Here is a 20,347-nt window from a genome sequence, read left to right as displayed (position 1 = left end):
ACTCGGCCCTCCGTGGAATGAGTTTGACACATTCTTAACGCCATGAAAAACTATAAAACAGCCCTTTACTAATTTAAAGTTAAATTGCTCAACACAACTTCTCTTAAATTCCCAATAAACCGACTAGACGTGGACATAATCTTATGACAACGTCACTTATTGCCATTGTACAGTAGAGTAGCTCTTGCCTAGAGCAGCAAGCCACTCGTCCCCTCTCCCCCAGGAGTCTTCTCTCATCGTTTGACCCTCCAGCTGTGACCCATATTTCCTCGTGTATCTGTTGGTCAAAAGACCCATCCCGCCTGTGCGCCCAAGCTTATCTAACTCAGGAGGCAAAGAACCCCACTAACACACATGCAGCGGCTCAGCGTTAATATATTCAATCATTTGTAGTCTGTGGGATCTATAGATCTCTAATCTCTGTGGTTGGTCGAGTGGAGTGGACAGAACTGCTGCTGTTGTTTTCAGGGGCAAAGAACCCTACTGTTAAGACAGAGGTTAAACGGAGCTACCATCCCCCTTACCCCCTCAGCCGCCACACACACACACACACACACACACACACACACACACACACACACACACACACACACACACACACACACACACACACACACACACACACACACACACACACACACACACACACACACACACACACACTGTATGTATGCATACACATGTACATACGCACATACACACCGGACATACAATACTTGGAGTAAGAGCACTAGTGCAAGGCAGTGGGAAAATGTGGTCTAATGATGGTGTCTGATACAGACACTGCACTGTACTATAATTGTGTGTGTGTGTGTGTGTGTGTGTGTGTGTGTGTGTGTGTGTGTGTGTGTGTGTGTGTGTGTGTGTGTGTGTGTGTGTGTGTGTGTGTGTGTGTGTGTGTGTGTGTGTGTGTGTGTGTGTGTGTGTGTGCGCGGGGGTGCGGGTGTTCACTCATGGGCAAAAAACAGGGAATTAATGTGCAGCTGGTCAGTGTTTGAGAGCATTTAATTTTCCCAGTGTGCGGCTGTGTCTGCTTCGGTCTGTGTGAATGGTGAATGGCGCGTCTGCCAAGCGTCTCCTCAGACAGGAAACTGTCAGGTCTGAGCAGCAGCAGCTCTGGCCCAACGTGACAGAGCACAGCACGGTAACTTCCTGCGCCTGCCCATCGTACGGACACCATCGCTGCCCGCCAAGCTCGCCGCATAATCACATCAGCAGCTGTAACAGGGGGAAGAGAGAGTGACAAATCTCATTACGGACGCAGACTCGGTCGCTTTTTATGTAGCTGGCCTCTTATTCATTTCCCTCAATGAAGAGTCATGTTTTGCTGTGGGAGAAGTAATGTGATAAGCGGCCGGGGACTGTGCTGACGCTGGCTCGAGGGACGGAACACAGTTGTTGTCCAGCTTGTTCATTCAGCACGCCGCAGAGGGTGACGTCACCTCTCGCTCTTTGCCCCGTTCTCATGCGTCGTCAGCGTGTGGTGTCTGTGTGGGCTTTCTGACCAACGCCTCCCTCGTGGTGAGTGTTGAAGAGGCTCGAATCAACGGTGATAGGCTCTCTTTACACACTGTAGCAATTTGCTGGTTCCAAAACGTTGGAAAGCACAGTCGTAGAAGTAGTGCTGGGCTCGTCGGTGAAATCGACAAGCCTACAGGGAAACACGGTGTCAGGTACAATAAATATACCACAACACGAAAGCCTACATCTTACATGTGCCGTATTAATTAACCTTTCTGGACTACCCATCCCGGATCCGGGATAATCAGAAACGCTGAATAGCATAGCCTAGCCTAGCGCCACAGGTATATAATGTAATATAATTTCATGAAATCACAAGTGCAATATTGCAAAACACAGCTTAGCTTTTTGTTAATCCATCTGTCGTCTCAGATTTTGAAATTATGCTTTACAGCGAAAGCAATACAAGCGTTTGTGTAAGTTTATCGATCGCTCGACAAAACAATAAGTACACCTAGCATCAGGTAACTTGGTCACGAAAATCAGAAAAGCAATCAAATTAATCGTTTACCTTTGATGATCTTCGGATGTTTTCACTCACGAGACTCCCAGTTAGACAACAAATGTTCCTTTTGTTCCATAAAGATATTTTTTATATCCAAATACCTCCGTTAGTTTGATGCGTTATGCCTAGGAATCCACCGGAAAGAGCGGTCGCGACAACGCCGATAAAAATTATAAAAATAATATCCATAATGTCCACAGAAACATGTCAAACGTTCTTTATAATCCATCCTCAGGGTGTTTTTCAAATATCTATTCGATAATATATCAACCGGGACAGTTGGCTTTTCACTAGGACCGGGAGTAACAATGGCTGCCTTTCTCTTTTGCGCACAAGTCACTCTGAGAGCCCCCACCTATCCACTTACGCAATGTGGTCGTTCACGCTCATTCTTCAAAATAAAAGCCTGAAACTATGTCTAAAGGCTGTTGACACCTTAGGGAAGCCATAGAAAAAGAAGTCTGGTTGATATCCCTTTATATGGGCAATAGGGATGCATAGGAACAGAGAGGTTTCAAGAACAGGGGCACTTCCTGATTGGATTTTCCTCAGGTTTTAGCCTGCAATATCAGTTCTGTTTAACTCACAGACAAAAAATGTACAGTTTTGGAAACTTCAGAGTGTTTTCTATCCTAATCTGACAAGTATATGCATATTCTAGTTTCGGGAGCTGAGAAATAGGCAGTTTCAAATGGGTACGTGTTTTTAGCCAAAAACTAAAATATCGCCCCCTAGTCTTAAGCAGTGCACAGATTGCCATAGTGGTCATCTCAACTTAATGGGTTGTTGTTAAAAGATGTTGGGCTAGTGGACAGACAAACACAGACCGATAAAACACCCAGTCGAATCAATTTCATGTTTGGCTAAATGAAAAGCGCATCGGGAGTAGCATGTACAGCGGTGTGATTACAGTAGGTACAATGGTACGCTTATTTGAGTGGCAGCCCTACGTGTGCGAAACAGGTTGCAACCAATTACATGTAAATGACCATGCTAATGGTTAGCCCTATTAGTGCTGGTGTCTCCTACACATAATTACCCAAATGTTTATGCTTATGCGGTCCAAGTGAGGAATAGCAGCACCCCTCCATGGAACAATGAGGCTGCTTAGAAAGAGCTTCTCTATGTCATTTACATCATTATAATTTAGACCAGCGGTAGGTAAGGAGGGAGGTGAGATAATTTGAAAGTGACATTTAGAAAATTACAACATTATTTTCTAGCCATGGGTCCATATTACATTTTTCCAGGAAGAGAGAGATTTCGGTAGCATTTAACAAAAATACTGGGGTTGCCTTACCCTAAAGAGTAAATTGCCTTTTCCTTTTCATGCTATTCATCACACTAAGCTGTTGTCTCTGATCCTAGAACAGAAATAAGCTAACGAATAGCTTAGCTTGCCTCACAATCCTCCCCCCTCCTCTCCTCCCTCCTCCTCCTCCTATCCATAGTGATGGGATTGCCTTGCCTTGGTGTGTTCTTCAGCTCATTGATCTGTGTTACCATTACCAACAGCGGGGACACCCACAGATCCTTTCCGATCCCTACATGGGAAGTCAATATAGAACACAAAACACATACAGTCAAGTCAATATAGGACAAGAGCGTATACCCACAAGCTTACACACATACATAACACTGCCACACACACACACACATCTTGAAGCAGGTTGTGTATTTTTACTTTGAGGGTCCTTTTTCAAGCCACTTAGGTCATTGTTTATTTCAGCAAACAAAGCCTACACACAACCTAGTGCATGGTAATGCTACCACGTTTGTTAGCGTGAGAGAGACCACAGAGAGATGGAAGGATGGTGAGATAGAGGCATGACAGCTTGAAGTGCTCTGGGCATTAGGAAACCACGCTCGATGAGGTTTAATTTCCTTCTGATGTCCTAACACCAGTCAGCCACAGAGAGAGGTATTGGGCATGCACAGTGTGTGTGTGTGTGTGTGTGTGTGTGTGTGTGTGTGTGTGTGTGTGTGTGTGTGTGTGTGTGTGTGTGTGTGTGTGTGTGTGTGTGTGTGTGTGTGTGTGTGTGTGTGTGTGTGTGTGTGTGTGTGTGTGTGTGTGTGTGTGTCCATGCTAGGTTATAATTAGTAAGATGGATAAAATAAACAAACCTTCAGATTGTTGTGTTATGTCCATAAGAATATGTTAATATTCTTTATATATTATGTAGTCTGAGTGACATAATGAAAGCACTGCAGTTACAGTGCAGCAACGGACACTACTAATCGTAGGATCCCAGTCTGCTCAGACTGTACAGTAAGCATCCCAGCAGTGGGAGCTGAAAACGAATCATCTTATTCTCACAAGCTTTACAAATGATCTGCTTCTCATGTTGCCTGATAAAAGCTTCTCAGCTGAAACACTGTGCCTCTTTGATCATGTAGGATTATCTTGCACATCTAACTTCCATTTGACTCCAGTAATAGCTGAATGTTTTCTAGATCCAGTTTTTCGCTTTATTTTGTGTTACTTGGATTGTGAGGCAGCAGTAGAATATGACATATTTTGCTCTTGACAAGGGGGAATCCAGTTAACTTGAAATGGTCACTCCCCACAGTGCAATGTCATTTCTTTGGGCCTCAGGTGAGCATATTAGCAATTTTGAGCTGATATTGGTGAAATTGTATTCCTAATATGCATCCAAACTACCTCACTGTCTTCACATTGAAGTCAAACTTTTTAGAGGTGACTTCAACAAAGTCATCAGGTAATTGAAAAGAAAAATGGCTACAAAATTGGGACACATGCAGCCATACGCACATACTATTTGAATACCAGATTGAATTTTCAGCTGCCCTCGACGGAACTGCATACTTAACAAAACTGCTGATTTTGTCTACTCGCGACAATGTTTCCATTTCATGTTAGTACGCGTTCACACACTGTTCCATATTTAATGACGAGGTGGTGGAGAAGGAAAGTTCAGCCAAAGTTTAAGAACAATATTTTTCATTCACACATCTCCGGAAATCCCAAGGAGGATCCCAATCGGATGGCATGAATATTCACTTTGAATTTGCATCCCCTTAGCTTCTCATCTGCATTTGGCCCACTCACATTTTGTGAATCATTCACCTTTCAGCGTTCCGTCCCTCTCTGAGCATATGTCATCAATCTGCAGATACATCCCGTTTGTCTGATGCTTCATTTGCTTTGAATGTAATCAATTATGCAAATATCTCTGTTTGTCGCAGGAAATTGAACAGCAGCGCACACTCGGGGTTTGGAAGAGGAATGGAGATGTTGACACTCCCTCTTATCGTGCTGTGTAAATAAAGCGCTCTTCGAGTAGCTGTCTGTGTTCGGGATGCGGCGGACTAATGTTGACAGCGTGCATTACGACTCATCAATTTGACCTTTATGATTGACAGGTAGCTCAAAAGTAGACATATGGGTTCTGGGGAGAGAGGGAGAGTAGCTCATACAACAGAGTGCTCTTTGGAGTGCTGCATCAAAGGGTTTGGGCATTAAATGCACAATGAAACTCAAATATAGCAGAGATTATTTTTGCCTTGTTCATAATGCAATGTTTCAACTGTTAGTGAACTCCAGGTGCATCATAAGTAAGACAAAAGGTGACACTGAAGGTTTACACTACAAAAGGTATACACCACAGTCAAAAGCTTTTTCCTCCACCACAAGTGGTTTGAGATGATGTTTGGGAGTGCAGTGGATAATATACAGGGAAGCTACGGCAGATATTGTGGATCCATATAAACTCAGCAAAAAAAGAAACGTCCTCTCAATGTCAACTGCGTTTATTTTCAGCAAACTTAACACGTGTAAATATTTGTATGAACATAGCAAGATTCAACAACTGAGACATAAACTGAACAAGTTCCACAGACATGTGACTAACGGAAATGTAATAATGCATCCCTGAACAAAGGGGTGGTCAAAATCCAAAGTAACAGTCAGTATCTGGTGTGGCCACCAGCTGCATTAAGTACTGCAGTGCATCTCCTCCTCATGGAGTGCACCAGATTTGCCAGTTCTTGCTGTGAGATGTTACCCCACTCTTCCACCAAGGCACCTGCAAGTTCCCGGACATTTCTGGGGGGAATGGCCCTAGCCCTCACCCCCCCCGATCCAACAGGTCCCGGACGTGCTCAATGGGATTGAGATCCGAGCTCTTCGCTGGCCATGGCAGAACACTGACATTCCTGTCTTGCATGAAATCACGAGCAGAACGAGCAGTATGGCTGGTGGCATTGTTATGCTGGAGGGTCATGTCAGGATGAGCCTGCAGGAAGGGTACCACATGAGGGAGGAGGATGTCTTCCCTGTAACGCACAGCGTTGAGATTGCCTGCAATGACAACAAGCTCAGTCCGATGATGCTGTGACACACCGCCCCAGACTATGACGGACCCTCCACCTCCAAATCGATCCCGCTCCAGAGTACAGGCCTCGGTGTAACGCTCATTCCTTCGACGATAAACGCAAATCCGACCATCACCCCTGGTGAGAAAAAAAGGCGACTTGTCAGTTAAGAGCACTTTTTGACAGTCCTGTCTGGCCCAGCGACGGTGGGTTTGTGCCCATAGGCGACGTTGTTGCCGGTGATGTCTGGTGAGGACCTGCCTTACAACAGGCCGACAAGCCCTCAGTCCAGCCTCTCTCGGCCTATTGCGGACAGTCTGAGCACTGATGGAGGGATTGTGCATTTCTGGTGTAACTCGGGCAGTTGTTGTTGCCATCCTGTACCTGTCCTGCAGGTGTGATATTCGGATGTACCGATCCTGTGCAGGTGTTGTTACACGTGGTCTGCCACTGCAAGGACGATCAACTGTCCGTCCTGTCTCCCTGTAGCGCTGCTTAGGCGTCTCACAGTACGAACATTGCAATTTATTGCCCTGGCCACATCTGCAGTCCTCATGCCTCCTTGCCGCATGCCGAAGGCACGTTCACGCAGATGAGCAGGGACCCTGGGCATCTTTCCTTTGGTGTTTTTCAGAGTCAGTAGAAAGGCCTCTTTAGTGTCCTAAGTTTTCATAACTGTGACCTTAATTGCCTACCGTCTGTAAGCTGTTAATGTCTTAACGACCGTTCCACAGGTGCATGTTCATTCATTGTTTATGGTTCATTGAACAAGCATGGGAAACAGTGTTTAAACCCTTTAGAATGAAGATCTGTAAAATTATTTGGATTTTTACAAATTATCTTTGAAAGACAGGCTCCTGAAAAAGGGACATTTCTTTATTTGCTGAGTTTAGCATCTGGAAAGATCTATATAACTAAGAACAAAATGGTAGCTATTGCAATCGAAAGTTGGCAGTTGAAGTTTCCAAGGTGTCTGAATAGCTTTTTCAATCCTGCTGCCAGCTATCAAGCACAATCTACCTCCAGTAGCTTTAAGAGTGCTTTGAGGTAAAAATGACCTGCTATCTGATACTTCAAGATTCTGCAAAGACATCTCACATCAGTCTTACCCAGTGATCTCTATTGGGCTTGGCAAAGGTTATTCTTCGGCAATCATATTCAGTTCGGGAGACCCAATCTTACCTGCAATTCTGAGACTATCATCCAGCATCAATGTGTAAACAAAGGTGGTGAAAAGATCTGAGAGAGAGAGAGAGAGAGAGAGAGAGAGAGAGAGAGAGAGAGAGAGAGAGAGAGAGAGAGAGAGAGAGAGAGAGAGAGAGAGAGAGAGAGAGAGAGAGAGAGAGAGAGAGAGAGAGAGAGAGAGAGAGAGAGAGAGAGAACCTCTTTGACCACCCCACATTTTTTTGTTTTCATACATTTTTACATTATATGACAATTTTGACTTTGCAGCTGGCCTATCTAAGGGGGGAAATTGCTCAGTTCTGCCTCCAGGTCAAGACTCATGACAATAAACGTCAACCTGCTTGAGGTGGGTAGGTACATACAGGCATATTACATACAGTCAAATTGCACAGAGAAATATATTTTGTTTAACAAGTAATACAAATAAATATTAAAAAAGACGTGTCGTTTTAGAGAATTTGGCAGTACTTCCAACCGGCCTCACAAACACAGACTACGTTTAACCACGCCAGCTCAGGACCTCCACATCCGTCTTCTTCACCTGCGGGATCGTCTGAGACCAGCCATCCGGACAGCTGGTGAAACTGTGGGTTTGCACAAGTGAAGAATTTCTGCACAAACTGTCATAAACCATCTCAGGGAAGCTCATCTGGGTGCTCGTCGTCCTCACCAGGATCTTGACCGAACTGTAGTCGTAACCGACTTCAGTGGGCAAATGCTCAGCTTCAATGGTCACTGGCACGCTGGAGAAGTGTGCTCTTCACGGATGAATCCCGGTTTAAATTGTACCAGGCAGATGGCAGACAGCGAGCATGGCGTTGTGTGAGTGAGTGGTTTGCTGATTGCAATGTTGTGAACAGAGTGCCCCATGGTGGCAGTGGGGTTACGGTATAGGCAGGCATAAGCTACGGACAACGAACACAATTGCATTTTATCGATGGCAATTTGAATGCACAGAGATACCGTGATGAGATCCTGAGGCTCATTGTCACGCCATTCATCCACTGCCGTCACCTCATGTTTCAGCATGATAATGCACGGCCCCGTGTCGCAACGACCTGTATAAAATTCCTGGAAGCAAAAAATGTCACAGTTCTTGGCATGGCCTGCATACTCCAGACATGCCACCAATTGAGCATGTTTGGGATGCTCTGGATCGACGTGTACGACAGCGTGTTCCAGTTCCGGTCAATATCCAGCAAATTCGCACAGCCATTGAAGAGGAGTGGGACAACATTCCACAGGCCACAATCAACAGCCTGATCAACTCTATGTGAAGGAGATGTGTCGCGCTGCATGAGGCAAATGGTGGTCACACCAGATACTGACTGGTTTTCTGGTCTACGCCCCTACTTTTTTAACGGTATCTGTAACCAACAGATGTATATCTGTATTACCAGTTATGTGAAATCCATAGATTCGGGCATAATGAATTGAACGTCAATTGACGGATTTCCTTATATGAATTGTAAAATCTTTGAAATTGTTACATGTTGCATTTATATTTTTGTTCAGTGTACAATTTTTTTTGTAGGGGTTGATACATTTTTCAGTAGGGCAAATCAGGTCTGACATTTTTTTGTGGAAATTACAAACTCCAGAATACTTTTTCAATCTTGAATGGACTACAAGTTTTGCATTTCCTGCTGTGCAGGAAAATTCCTGCAACAACAGGATGATCGAATTAAGATACGGCATCTATATAAAATAAATAAAACAAATACTAAGCTATTTTGAATGCTAATTGTTATTTGAAAATTATATTGTTTTATACTATAGTAATATACATAACAATTCACATTTCCTGTTGCTGCAGGATTATTTCCCTGCTGTGTGAAACTGGTTAAAATTAAGATCCTACATCTGTACAGCTAATCTTTATCAAGGGTGCCAATATTTCAGACCTGATTGTATGTACAGTGCATTCCGAAAGTATTCTGACCCCTTCCCTTTTTCCACATTTTGTTACATCCTTCTAAAATGAATTAAATTAACAATTTTCCTCATTAACCTACACACAATACCGCATAATCACGAAGCGAAAACAGGTTTTTAGAAATGCATTATACTTATTTACATAAGTATTCAGACCCTTTGCTAGGAGACTTGAAATTGAGCTCAGGTGCATCCTGTTTCCATTGATCATGTTGTTGATCATGATGTTTCTACAACTTGATTGGAGTCCACCTGTGGTAAATTCAATTGATGGGAATGATTTGGATAGGCACACACCTGTCTATATAAGGTCCCACAGTTGTCAGAGAAAAAACCAAGCCATGAGGTTGAAGAAATTGTCAGAGCTCTGAGACAGGATTGTGTCAAGGCACAGATCAAGGGAAGGGTACCAACACATTTCTGCAGCATTGAAGGTCCCCAAGAACACAGTGGCCTCCATCATTCTTAAATGGAAGAAGTTTGGAATCACTGACACTTCCTAGAGCTGGCTGCCCGACCAAACTGAGCAACCGGGGGAGAAGGGCCTCGGTCAGGGAGGTGACCAGGAGTTCCTCTATGGAGATGGGAAAACCTTCCAGAAGGACAACCATCTCTGCAGCACTCCACCAATCAGGCCTTTATTGTTGAGTGCCCAGACAGATGCCACTCCTCAGTAAAAGGCACATGACAGCCCGCTTGGAGTTTGCCAAAAGGCACCTAAAGGACTCTCAGAGCATGAGAAACAAGATGAACTGGTCTGATGAAACCCAAGATTACGAAGTCAATCCAGCCCAAGATTGAACTCTTCTAAATGCCAAGAGTAACGTCTGGAGGAAACCTGGCATCATCCCTACAGTGGAGCATAGTGGTGGCAACATCATGCCGTGGGGAGGTTTTTCAGTGGCAGTGACTGGGAGACTAGTCAGGATTGAGACAAAGATGAACGGAGCAAAGTACAGAGAGATCCTTGATGAAAACCTGCTCCAGAGCACTCAGGACCTCAGACTGGGACGAAGGTTCACATTCCAACAGGACAACGACCCTAAGCACACAGCCAAAACAACGCAGGAGTGGCTTTGGGACAAGTCTCTGAATGTCCGTGAGTGGCCCAGCCGGAGCCCAGACTTGAACCCGATCAAACATCTCTGGAGAGACCTGAAAATAGCTGTGCAGCGACGCTCCCCATCCAACCTGACAGAGCTTGAGAGGATCTGCATAGAAGAATGGGAAAAACTCCCCAAATACAAGTGTGCCAAGCATGTAGCGTCATACCCAAGAAGATTCAAGGCTGTAATTGCTGCCAAAGGTGCTTCAACAAAGTACTGAGTAAAGGGTCTGAATACTTATGTAAATGTAATATTTCAGTTTATTGTTTAGCAAAAATGTTGTCGTTTTTTAAAACGTCATTATGGGTGTGCATTGATGAGAGGGGGGAAAAAACGATTTAATCCATTTTAGAATAAGGCTGTAACGTGACAAAATGTGGGGAAAAGTCTTTGGGTCTGAATACTTTCGGAATACACTGTATGCTTTGAGGTAGTAGGGTACAATGAAGACACTAATAGGAGTGATGTTTCTCTTGTGTTGCTATAAGGAAGGTATGGGTTAAACGACCAATAAGGTCATTATTGTCACTGGTCAACTTGGCCTTGGAGGTAGTCATGTATGACCAAGTCTAGAATGCTAAAAAATATATTATTTCTCAAGTACAGTACACACACACACACACACACACACACACACACAGGGAGAATACCACTGCAACCAAGGCAATTTGTCTTTCATGATAAATTCTCATTGGCGTGTCCAGAGACATCCAGCCCATGCTGACAAATCAACACATTTTTCACTCTCGCTCTCCCTCCCTCTCGCTTTCTCTCTTTCTCATATTCCCTGCAATTGATTTTTCCTGCCCTTCTTTCTCCCTTCCTGTCCCTGCTCTGAAGAAAAATTGCACATTCCTCTAAAATGTGGTTTGAAAGGCTGCAAGGCTCAGCATCATTAAGACGAAAACTAACAGTTAACATGTTACATACTGCAGGCCACATACTGTATCAGTGCCAACCAAGTTGGCCTGCTCTTTACCCGTGTTAAAGTTCACACTTTAGTTTCCAATTCAGAGACCTCTACACATGTATTTATTATTTAGCAAGAATGATTCCGCAGTATATTGCTCTTTGGCAAAGTATGAAGATAACCAGTAGGCTCTAAGATTTTACCTTAACACCAACTCAAACCCAATTGGCAATCGTTCATCATGTTACAGTGGTCGACGTCTCAACGGACAGAACGGAGACGCTTTCATTTCGGACACATTGGAAATGTCGGACCTCTCATTGACAACCAGTGAAATCTAATAAGGAGGAACGACGAAGGAGGGGAAGGGGGACACTGTTGTTCCATCTCCCCGCCCGTCTGAAGTCGGCGCCATAAATTGGAAACAGCGGCGGCCCCTAATCTTCCATCACCTACATGGAGCGTCATCACGACCGATAAACGTCCCCAGAACCCCAGATACTGTATACACTCACATTTAAATACAAAAAGGGACAGTCAGGAAGACACACATTTCACATAGCCCCGAGACTAACTGCCTTGCCGGTCTGTTTATCATTACTTAAAACAGACATCGCTATCTTTATTGATATTTATAGAGGTGGGGGTGGTGGGAATAAGACCCCGTGGTAACGGGATATCGGAGAGGCTTACGTTTCCCACTGAGTCGCCTCGGACCTGGCATGCTCTGAGGTATGGTCGGACGGAGCCTCTCGGATTGTGTCCGTGTGGATCACACCATTATTCCTGATTACTTAGTCATGGCTCTTATCTGCAAACTGCCACATGGAAGCTACTTCTACTTTGGCATCGTGTTGTAACTCCCTCCCTCCTTTCCTGCTCTTCCATTGTCAACTCTTTAAGGCCTTCTCTCTGACCTATATCCTCCTGTGCGGATCAGATTAAAGACGAACCTTTGGCGAGAGGCCCGCAACTAAAGTTACAACAGAGCTGGAATGCATTATTAAAAATGTGTGACAAATGTGTCAAGCCTTAATTGTTGTGCCGGTGTAGAAAAGTAGACAACCCGCGGTACCAAACCAACTGTGTCCCGAAACCCCCAATGTGCCACCAACAGGAAGAACAACCTTGAGGGACATTTCAGCTTTGGAACCCGCTGCTAATGAGAACAGGAAGTACTCATTAGCCAGTGACTGTCACCCTCCCACGGGTTGTCCCATCTCCCATGATGCTCCTCGGGACGAGCATGAGTTTTTCTTCAAACTTGGCTGGCATAGAATGTACTCGGCCTACTACAGTGCTGAGGATTTGTTTACAATGATTATAGGCCAATTTGCATGAAATATTCATTTCTTATTAAGTATTTCAATAAATCATAACATACTCTAGTGTTCTAGTGACGACAATGGCTATAAAAACAAATCTGGCCAGCGATACTGAAATCCGATCTACCATCTGATTCCATTATAAACTGGCTCTGAGACGAATCGTCCTTGACTTTTCATCACACAGCTGAATGGCCATTCATTTAACACCAGTCAGAAGAAAGTATTAGACAATGTCGGCGGCTCCCCAGTGTCCATTTAAATGACTAGTCCAGGGCTCTCCAACCTTGTTCCCGGAGAGCCACCATCCTGTAGGTCTTCGTTTCAACCCCAGTTGTAACTAACCTGATTCAGCTTATTAACCAGCTAATTATTTGAATCCGGTGCGCTACATTAGGGTTGGAGTGAAAACCTACAGGGCGGTAGTGCTCCAGGGTCGGAGAGCCCTGTACTAGTCTATATTTATTGTCGCCAGTCAATCGGTGTGCAGGCAAAGTCTCTCAGCGCACCACATTCATGTCTTTCAGCTGACACCACTTCCAGGGCTGTGGTTTGGGAAGAACACATGGAGTCGTAAAATACAACAGGGACTCATAGCCCTACCACCTCCTCCTCCCCTGTGCCATGTTCATCCCCCAGAGGTTGTTGAGAGATTAGCGGAACATTACAAAGCAGGGGTTCCAGTGTCACATTAAAATCTCTTCCCCTCCTAATAGCGTCTTAAACGATCATTTTTTCTCCTCTCTTTCCTCTTTCGCTTGAATGACTGGGGGGGGGGGGGGGGACTATAGAACAAGAAAAGGGCAAGTGACTTTCTCTATGCCGCCTCCCTCTGTTTTTATATAAAGAGTAAGGGGAGGGGCTGACATCTAGTTACATCACGCATACACACACAGGTAGAGATGTGCATCTATTGTTGATTGTGCTGTATGCCTCGAGCCACTGCAAGTGATTAGAGGGGGTTTGCTGGTTGTGTGTTAGTGGTGGAAGTGTGGTTGGGGGTAGAGGTTGGTGTCTGTGCAGCCTGACTTATGACCAGCGTGGACAAGTTCATCAGGTCTGGAGGTCTGGCTTGCCTCCCTGCTGAAGGGATCAGTCTGTGGGTGGTAATCTTCGTGCTGAGAAGGGTGTGTGTGTGTGTGTGTGTGTGTGATAGGAAAGGATGTGAGTGTGTGGTGTGGACGACTTATTACATTTATTACAGTGCATTTGTATGTTTAAGATGGATCAAGATGGCGCCGGAGAAGAAGGCTGGCGTTTTATGTGTTCCTATCCAATTGTGTTTTTTGTTCGTTTCTTTGCGTTGTTTGTAACTTATTTTTTTAACTTGTACATAATGTTACTGCTACCGTCTCTTATGCCCGAAAATAACTTCTGGACATCAGAACTGCGATTACTCACCACGAACTGGCAGAATCCTTTTTTTTCCTTTAACGAGTCCGACGAGCCCGACATGAATGACATACTGCTCCCCCAGGAGCAGGCCCAGATCCCTGTCATTTGTGTGAAGAGAAGGCGGAGAAAAAGGGGTCGGAGGGCGGGCTGCCTTCTGAGAATTTGTAGGCGATCGAATAAACTCCCACTGCCATTCTACTAGCAAACGTGCAATCGTTGGAAAATAAAATTGTATTTTTTCATTTCACCTTTATTTAACCAGGTAGGCTAGTTGAGAACAAGTTCTCATTTGCAACTGCGACCTGGCCAAGATAAAGCAAAGCAGTTCGACACATACAACAGCACAGAGTTACACATGGAATAAACAAAAATACAATCAATAATACAGTAGAAAAATCTATATACAGCATGTGCAAATGAGGTAGGATAAGAGAGGTAAGGCGATAAATAGGCCATGGTGGCAAAGTAATTACAATATAGAAATTAAACACTGGAATGGTAGAATATGCAGAAGATGAATGTGCAAGTTGAGATACTGGGGTGCAAAGAAGCAAGATAAATAAATAAATACAGTATGGGGATGAGGTAGATTGGATGGGCTATTTACAGATGAGCTATGTACAGGTGCAGGGATCTGTGAGCTGCTCTGACAGCTGGTGCTTAAAGCTAGTGAGGGAGGTAAGAGTCTCCAGCTTCAGAGATTTTTGCAGTTCGTTCCAGTCATTGGCAGCAAAGAACTGGAAGGAGAGGCGGCCAAAGGAATAATTGGCTTTGGGGGTGACCAGTGAGATATACCTGCTGGGGCGCGTGCTACGGGTGGGTGCTGCTATGGTGACCAGTGCGCTGAGATAAGGCGGGGCTTGACCTAGCAGAGACTTGTAGATGACCTGGAGCCAGTGGGTTTGGCGACGAGTATGAAGCGAGGGCCAGCCAACGAGATCATACAGGTCGCAGTGGTAGGTAGTATATGGGGCTTTGGTGACAAAACGGATGGCACTGTGATAGACATCATCCAATTTGTTGAGTAGAGTGTTGGAGGCTATTTTGTAAATGACATCGCCGAAGTCGAGGATTGGTGGGATGGTCAGTTTTACGAGGGTAAGCGGAAGATTAAACTACCAACGGGACATGCAAAACTGTAATATCTTATGCTACTCGGAGTCGTGGCTGAACAACAACATTGTCAACATACAGCTGGCTGATTATACGCCATATCGGCAGGATAGAACAGCGGCGTCTGGTAAGACAAGGGGCGGCGGCTATGTATTTTTGTAAATCACAGCTGGCGCACAATATCTAAGGAAGTCTCAAGGTTTTGCTTGCCTGAGGTAGAGTATCTCACGATAAGCTGTAGACCACACCATCTACCTAGAAAGTTTTCATCTGTATTTTTCGTAGCTGTCTGCACACTGTACCACCACAGACTGATGCTGGCACTAAGACCGCACTCAATGAGCTGTATTCCGCCATAAGCAAACAGGAAAACGCTCACCCAGAGGCGGCGCTCCTAGTGGCCGGGGACTTTAATGCAAAGAAACTTCAATCGGTCTTACCAAATTTTTATCAGCATGTTAAATGTGCAACCAGAGGGAAAATAACTCTGGACCACCTTTACTACACACACAGAGATGAGTACAAAGTTCTCCCTCGCCCTCCATTTGGCAAATCTGACCATAATTGTATCCTCCTGATTCCTGCTTATAAGCAAAAATTAAAGCAGGAAGCACCAGTGACTCGATCAATATAAAAGTAGTCAGATGAAGCAGATGCTAAGCTACAGGACTGTTTTGCTAGCACAGACTGGAATATGTTCCGGGATTCCTCCGATGGCATTGAGGAGTACTCCACATAAGTCATTGACTTCATCAATAAGTGCATCGATGACGTCGTCCCCACAGCGACCATTCGTACATAGCCCAACCAGAAGCCATGGATTACAGGCAACATCCGCACTGAGCTAAAGGCTAGAGCTGCTGCTTTCAAGGAACGGGACTCTAACCCGGAAGCTTATAAGAAATCCCGCTACGCCCTCTGACGAACCATCAAACAGGCAAAGTGTCAATACAGGACTAAGATCGAATCGTACTACACCGGCTCTGACACTCGTCAGATGTGGCAGGGCTTGCAAACCATTACAGACTACAAAGAGAAGCACAACCCAGAGCTGCCTAGTGACACAAGCCTACCAGATGAGCTAAACTACTTCTATGCTCGCTTCGAGGCAAAAAACACTGAAACATGCATGAGAGCACCAGCTGTTCCGGAAGACTGTATGATCACACTCTCCGCAGCCGATGTGAGCAAGACCTTTAAACAGGTCAACATACACAAGGCCGCAGGGATTACCAGCATGTGTACTGCGAGCACGCGCTGACCAACTGGCAAGTGTCTTCAATTACATTTTCAACCTCTCCCTGTCTGTAATACCAACATGTTTTAAGCAGAGCACCAAAGTCCCTGAGCCCAAGAACACTAAGGTAACCTGCCAAAATGACTACCGACTCGTAACACTCACCTCTGTAGCCATGAAGTGCTTTGAAAGGCTGGTCATGGCTCACATCAACACCGTTATCCCAGAAACGCTAGACCCACTCCAATTTGCATACCGCCCTAACAGATCCACAGATGATGCAATCTCTATTGCACTCCACACTGCCAATTCCCACCTGGACAAAAGGAACACCTATGTGAGAATGCTATTCATTGACTACAGCTCAGCGTTCAACACCATAGTGCCCTCAAAGCTCATCAATAAGCTAAGGACTGTGGGACTAAACACCTCCCTCTGCAACTGGATCCTAGACTTCCTGACGGGCCACCCCCAGGTGGTGAGGGTAGGTAACAACACATCCACCACGCTGATCCTCAACACAGGGGTCCCTCAGGGGTGCGTGCTCAGTCTCCTCCTGTACTTCCTGTTCACTCATGACTGCATGGCCAGGCATGACTCCAACACCATCATTAAGTTTGCCGATGACACAACAATGAGACAGCCTATAGGGAGGAGATCAGAAACCTGGCCATGTGGTGTCAGGACAACAACCTCTCCCTCAACGTGATCAAGACAAAGGAGATGATTGTGGACTACAGGAAAAAGAGGACTGAGCACGCCCCCATTCTCATTGACGGGGCTGTAGTCGAGCAGGTTGAGAGCTTCAAGTTCCTTGGTGTCCACATCACCAACAAACTAACATTGTCCAATCACACCAAGACCGTCATGAAGAGAGCACGGAAAACCTATTCCAACCACAAGGCACTACAGAGGGTAGTGCGTATGGCTCAGTATATCACTGGGGCAAAGCTTCCTGCCATCCAGGACCTCTATACCAGGTGGTGTCAGAGGAAGGCCCTACAACTTGTCAAAGACTCCAGACACCCTAGTAATAGACTGTTCTCTCTGCTACCGCACGGCAAGCAGTACTGGAGAATCAAGTCTATGTCCAAGAGGCTTCTTGAACAGCGTCGACCCCTAAGCCATAAGACTCCTGAACATCTAATCAAATGGCTAACCAGACTATATGCATTGCCCCCCCCCCCCCTCCCTCTTTTACACCGCTACTACTCTCTGTTGTTATCATCTATGCATAGTCACTTTAATAACTCTACATATTACCTCAATTACCTCGACTAACCGGTGCCCCCGCACATTGTACCGGTACCGCCTTGTATATAGTCTCACTATTGTTATTTTATTTGCTGCTCTTTAATTACTTGTTACTTTTATTTCTTATTCCTTTTATTTTTTTACTGCATTGTTGGTTAGTGGCTTATAAGTAAGCATTTACACCTGTTGTATTCGACGCATGTGAATACAACATTTGATTTGATTATGTCTGGCAGGCCTTGCTTAGGCGAACATCATGTGTGTTGACTGGCTGTTTCATTAGGAGGGAATTCAAGTCAGAAAAGTAGCTAAATAGCATAATCTGCGTCATATCAAAGTAGTGCCAAATTTCATGCAATTCGGTAGATGTATGATTTATGGCAGTCTATGCATTGTAAATCCCTTATCGGTCCACCCTGTTAGATTTAACTTGTTAAATAATTTATATGTTTATTCATACAAGCATTTTGACACAGACCAAGCTTTGCAATTGTGCAGGCGTTAAATAATTATGACAATAACATGCTAAATCACTAAACTGTCTCTGATCCAAATCAGAGTGTTTTTGCCTCTGTACTTTAAAGCTGGGATGAAAGCCTTTCCTTTCTACCAAGCATGATATTTGACTAGTTGTGTTATGTCTTTTTGTGTTATCGGGTTTTAGAAAAACTCTTTGTACCAATGCTATTGAGCTGGCGACTGGCGGGGGGGGGGGTTGCTTAACCGTAACACTGCAGAGGATTACACAAAAAATGAAAAGGTTGAGAAGTCCACAACGTCTGCCTTTAGCTGTCATGCAGATAAATAGATTGAGAAGTCCACAACGTCTGCCTTTAGCTGTCATGCAGATAAATAGATTTTAAATTGTGAGATACAACCTGTTTCACCTCATCAGTTTGGTCTGTTTGCAAAAATGTTACTGTTGACGAAGACCAATGAACTGTTTTGCCTCCTCAGCTGAAAAAATAACATGCTCAATTTGGCCCACACATGTCAATACAATAAGCTCAAATTATTTGCAGCATCAGTATTTCTTTGTACAGGATGCAAATCAGTGAAACTGTATCCAATTTCCTTCATTCTCTCTCTTTCCTTTGGCAATCATTACTCCAAAAGTATACACAGCCTGCAGTGAACACAGTGTAGGCTTAACGCAGTCTATAGGCTACTACAATATCTCAACATACTACTGAATAATAGAAGGACTAGTCTGTCATTTGATTTTTCAAAATTGGACATTAGAAAAATGACCAATGTCAGCTAATAGTGTTGAACAATTATTCCATTAATTAATTATTTAACTAGTCAACATTTTGTAGCCATCTTTACTAGCCATTCGATTTTGCGTTCCCCTTGCTTCCCTCCCTTCATTATCTAGATCTAATTAGTCTATTCATTTCATCTAAATGTATATACTGTAATCCAATCCTTAAATGAAAGATTCATCACTATTATGGCTAGCCTTTTGCTCACCTATCCCACATTGAAAGCTGAAGGTTCGACTGGCCAAGCCAACACCGCAATTACTTTAGTTTTATCAAAGGCGAAGTGGAAAAATATTATTTTTTTTCACAAAGCGGGGAAGATTCGACTAGTGAAAACATCTGGCATTGCGATTCATTTCAGTGCGCTTTGATAGGCGACTTTCTTGTACCCTCGTTTCGAAATCTTCCTTCATTGCACTTGCATGATGTCAATCTGATGCACAACACCCTCCCCCGAGATATCAAATAAGCCGCGTAGTGAGCGGAGTTCGCACTAGCCCGGACGGCTCTACCATCGAAGTGGTGTGTTGCGAGCGGGAGAGGGATGACCAGAGCTCCGCGAAGCTGGACCGTCAAACATGGAGCTTTTTAAAACGCTCATTTCGGTGCTTTGGATGTTATTGCTGAATGGAAACAAGGGCTGTCACGCTGAGGAAGGTATGTGGAAACCTATTATATGTTTTTCCCCACCGGACGGTTCATAGCAAGTGGATGAATGAATGTCCAGACTCCAGCCCAGCCGAATTGCCAGTCCGGTTGCAGGTGCCTGCCCGGTGATGCGGAAGTTTCAGAGATGTCGATCTCAGTACCTTGAGGAGTTTCTAACATTTAAAAGCGTCAGAGTTCGGAAAAACCTCTCCAAACCAATTTGCAATGAAAGCCTCCTTAGATGGATTTGTAGCCGAACAACAGCCTACATTTCAAACAGCTGCTAGCTTTACGCATCTCTTTTCAGTAGCCAAGTGACAGTTAAACATGTGGACAAAATAGATAACATGGTGGGATATGTAAATAAAAATGAAAAGCGAGGTGTCAAATACTGTTTACCGACTTCGGACAAGGATTCACAAAACTGTTATCTTGTAGCAAATGTATATAATAATCGTATTGTTACAAACTGCGTCCATTTATCATTTTGAGTTTGAACGGAAACCGTTACATTTGGACTGTAGTAGTCTTGCATCAACATTGTAATGATGTTGTAGTTTGTATGAGCATGCTGTTAAAAGTAGCCCACTGTTCATTAAATATTAAATTCTGG

The 20,347-nt window shown here is 44.4% G+C and overlaps 1 protein-coding gene across 1 annotated transcript in view; it reads left to right on the top strand.

Annotated features, from left to right (window-relative positions):
* The first annotated feature begins 19,495 nt into the window (after positions 1–19,495).
* LOC139559049 (ephrin type-A receptor 7-like) overlaps positions 19,496–20,347 on the top strand; it is a 160,829-nt gene continuing 159,977 nt past the window's right edge. Inside the window, exon 1 of the mRNA XM_071374697.1 lies at positions 19,496–19,743. Coding sequence (XP_071230798.1) covers positions 19,665–19,743 — 79 coding nt within the window. The 5' untranslated portion in view covers positions 19,496–19,664. The remainder of the gene's footprint in view (positions 19,744–20,347) is intronic.

Source organism: Salvelinus alpinus, chromosome 29 (genome assembly GCF_045679555.1).
Source record: "Salvelinus alpinus chromosome 29, SLU_Salpinus.1, whole genome shotgun sequence".
Classification (NCBI taxonomy): domain Eukaryota; kingdom Metazoa; phylum Chordata; class Actinopteri; order Salmoniformes; family Salmonidae; genus Salvelinus; species Salvelinus alpinus.
Note: the sequence above shows the minus strand (reverse complement) of the source record. Positions and strands in the feature narration are given on the sequence as shown.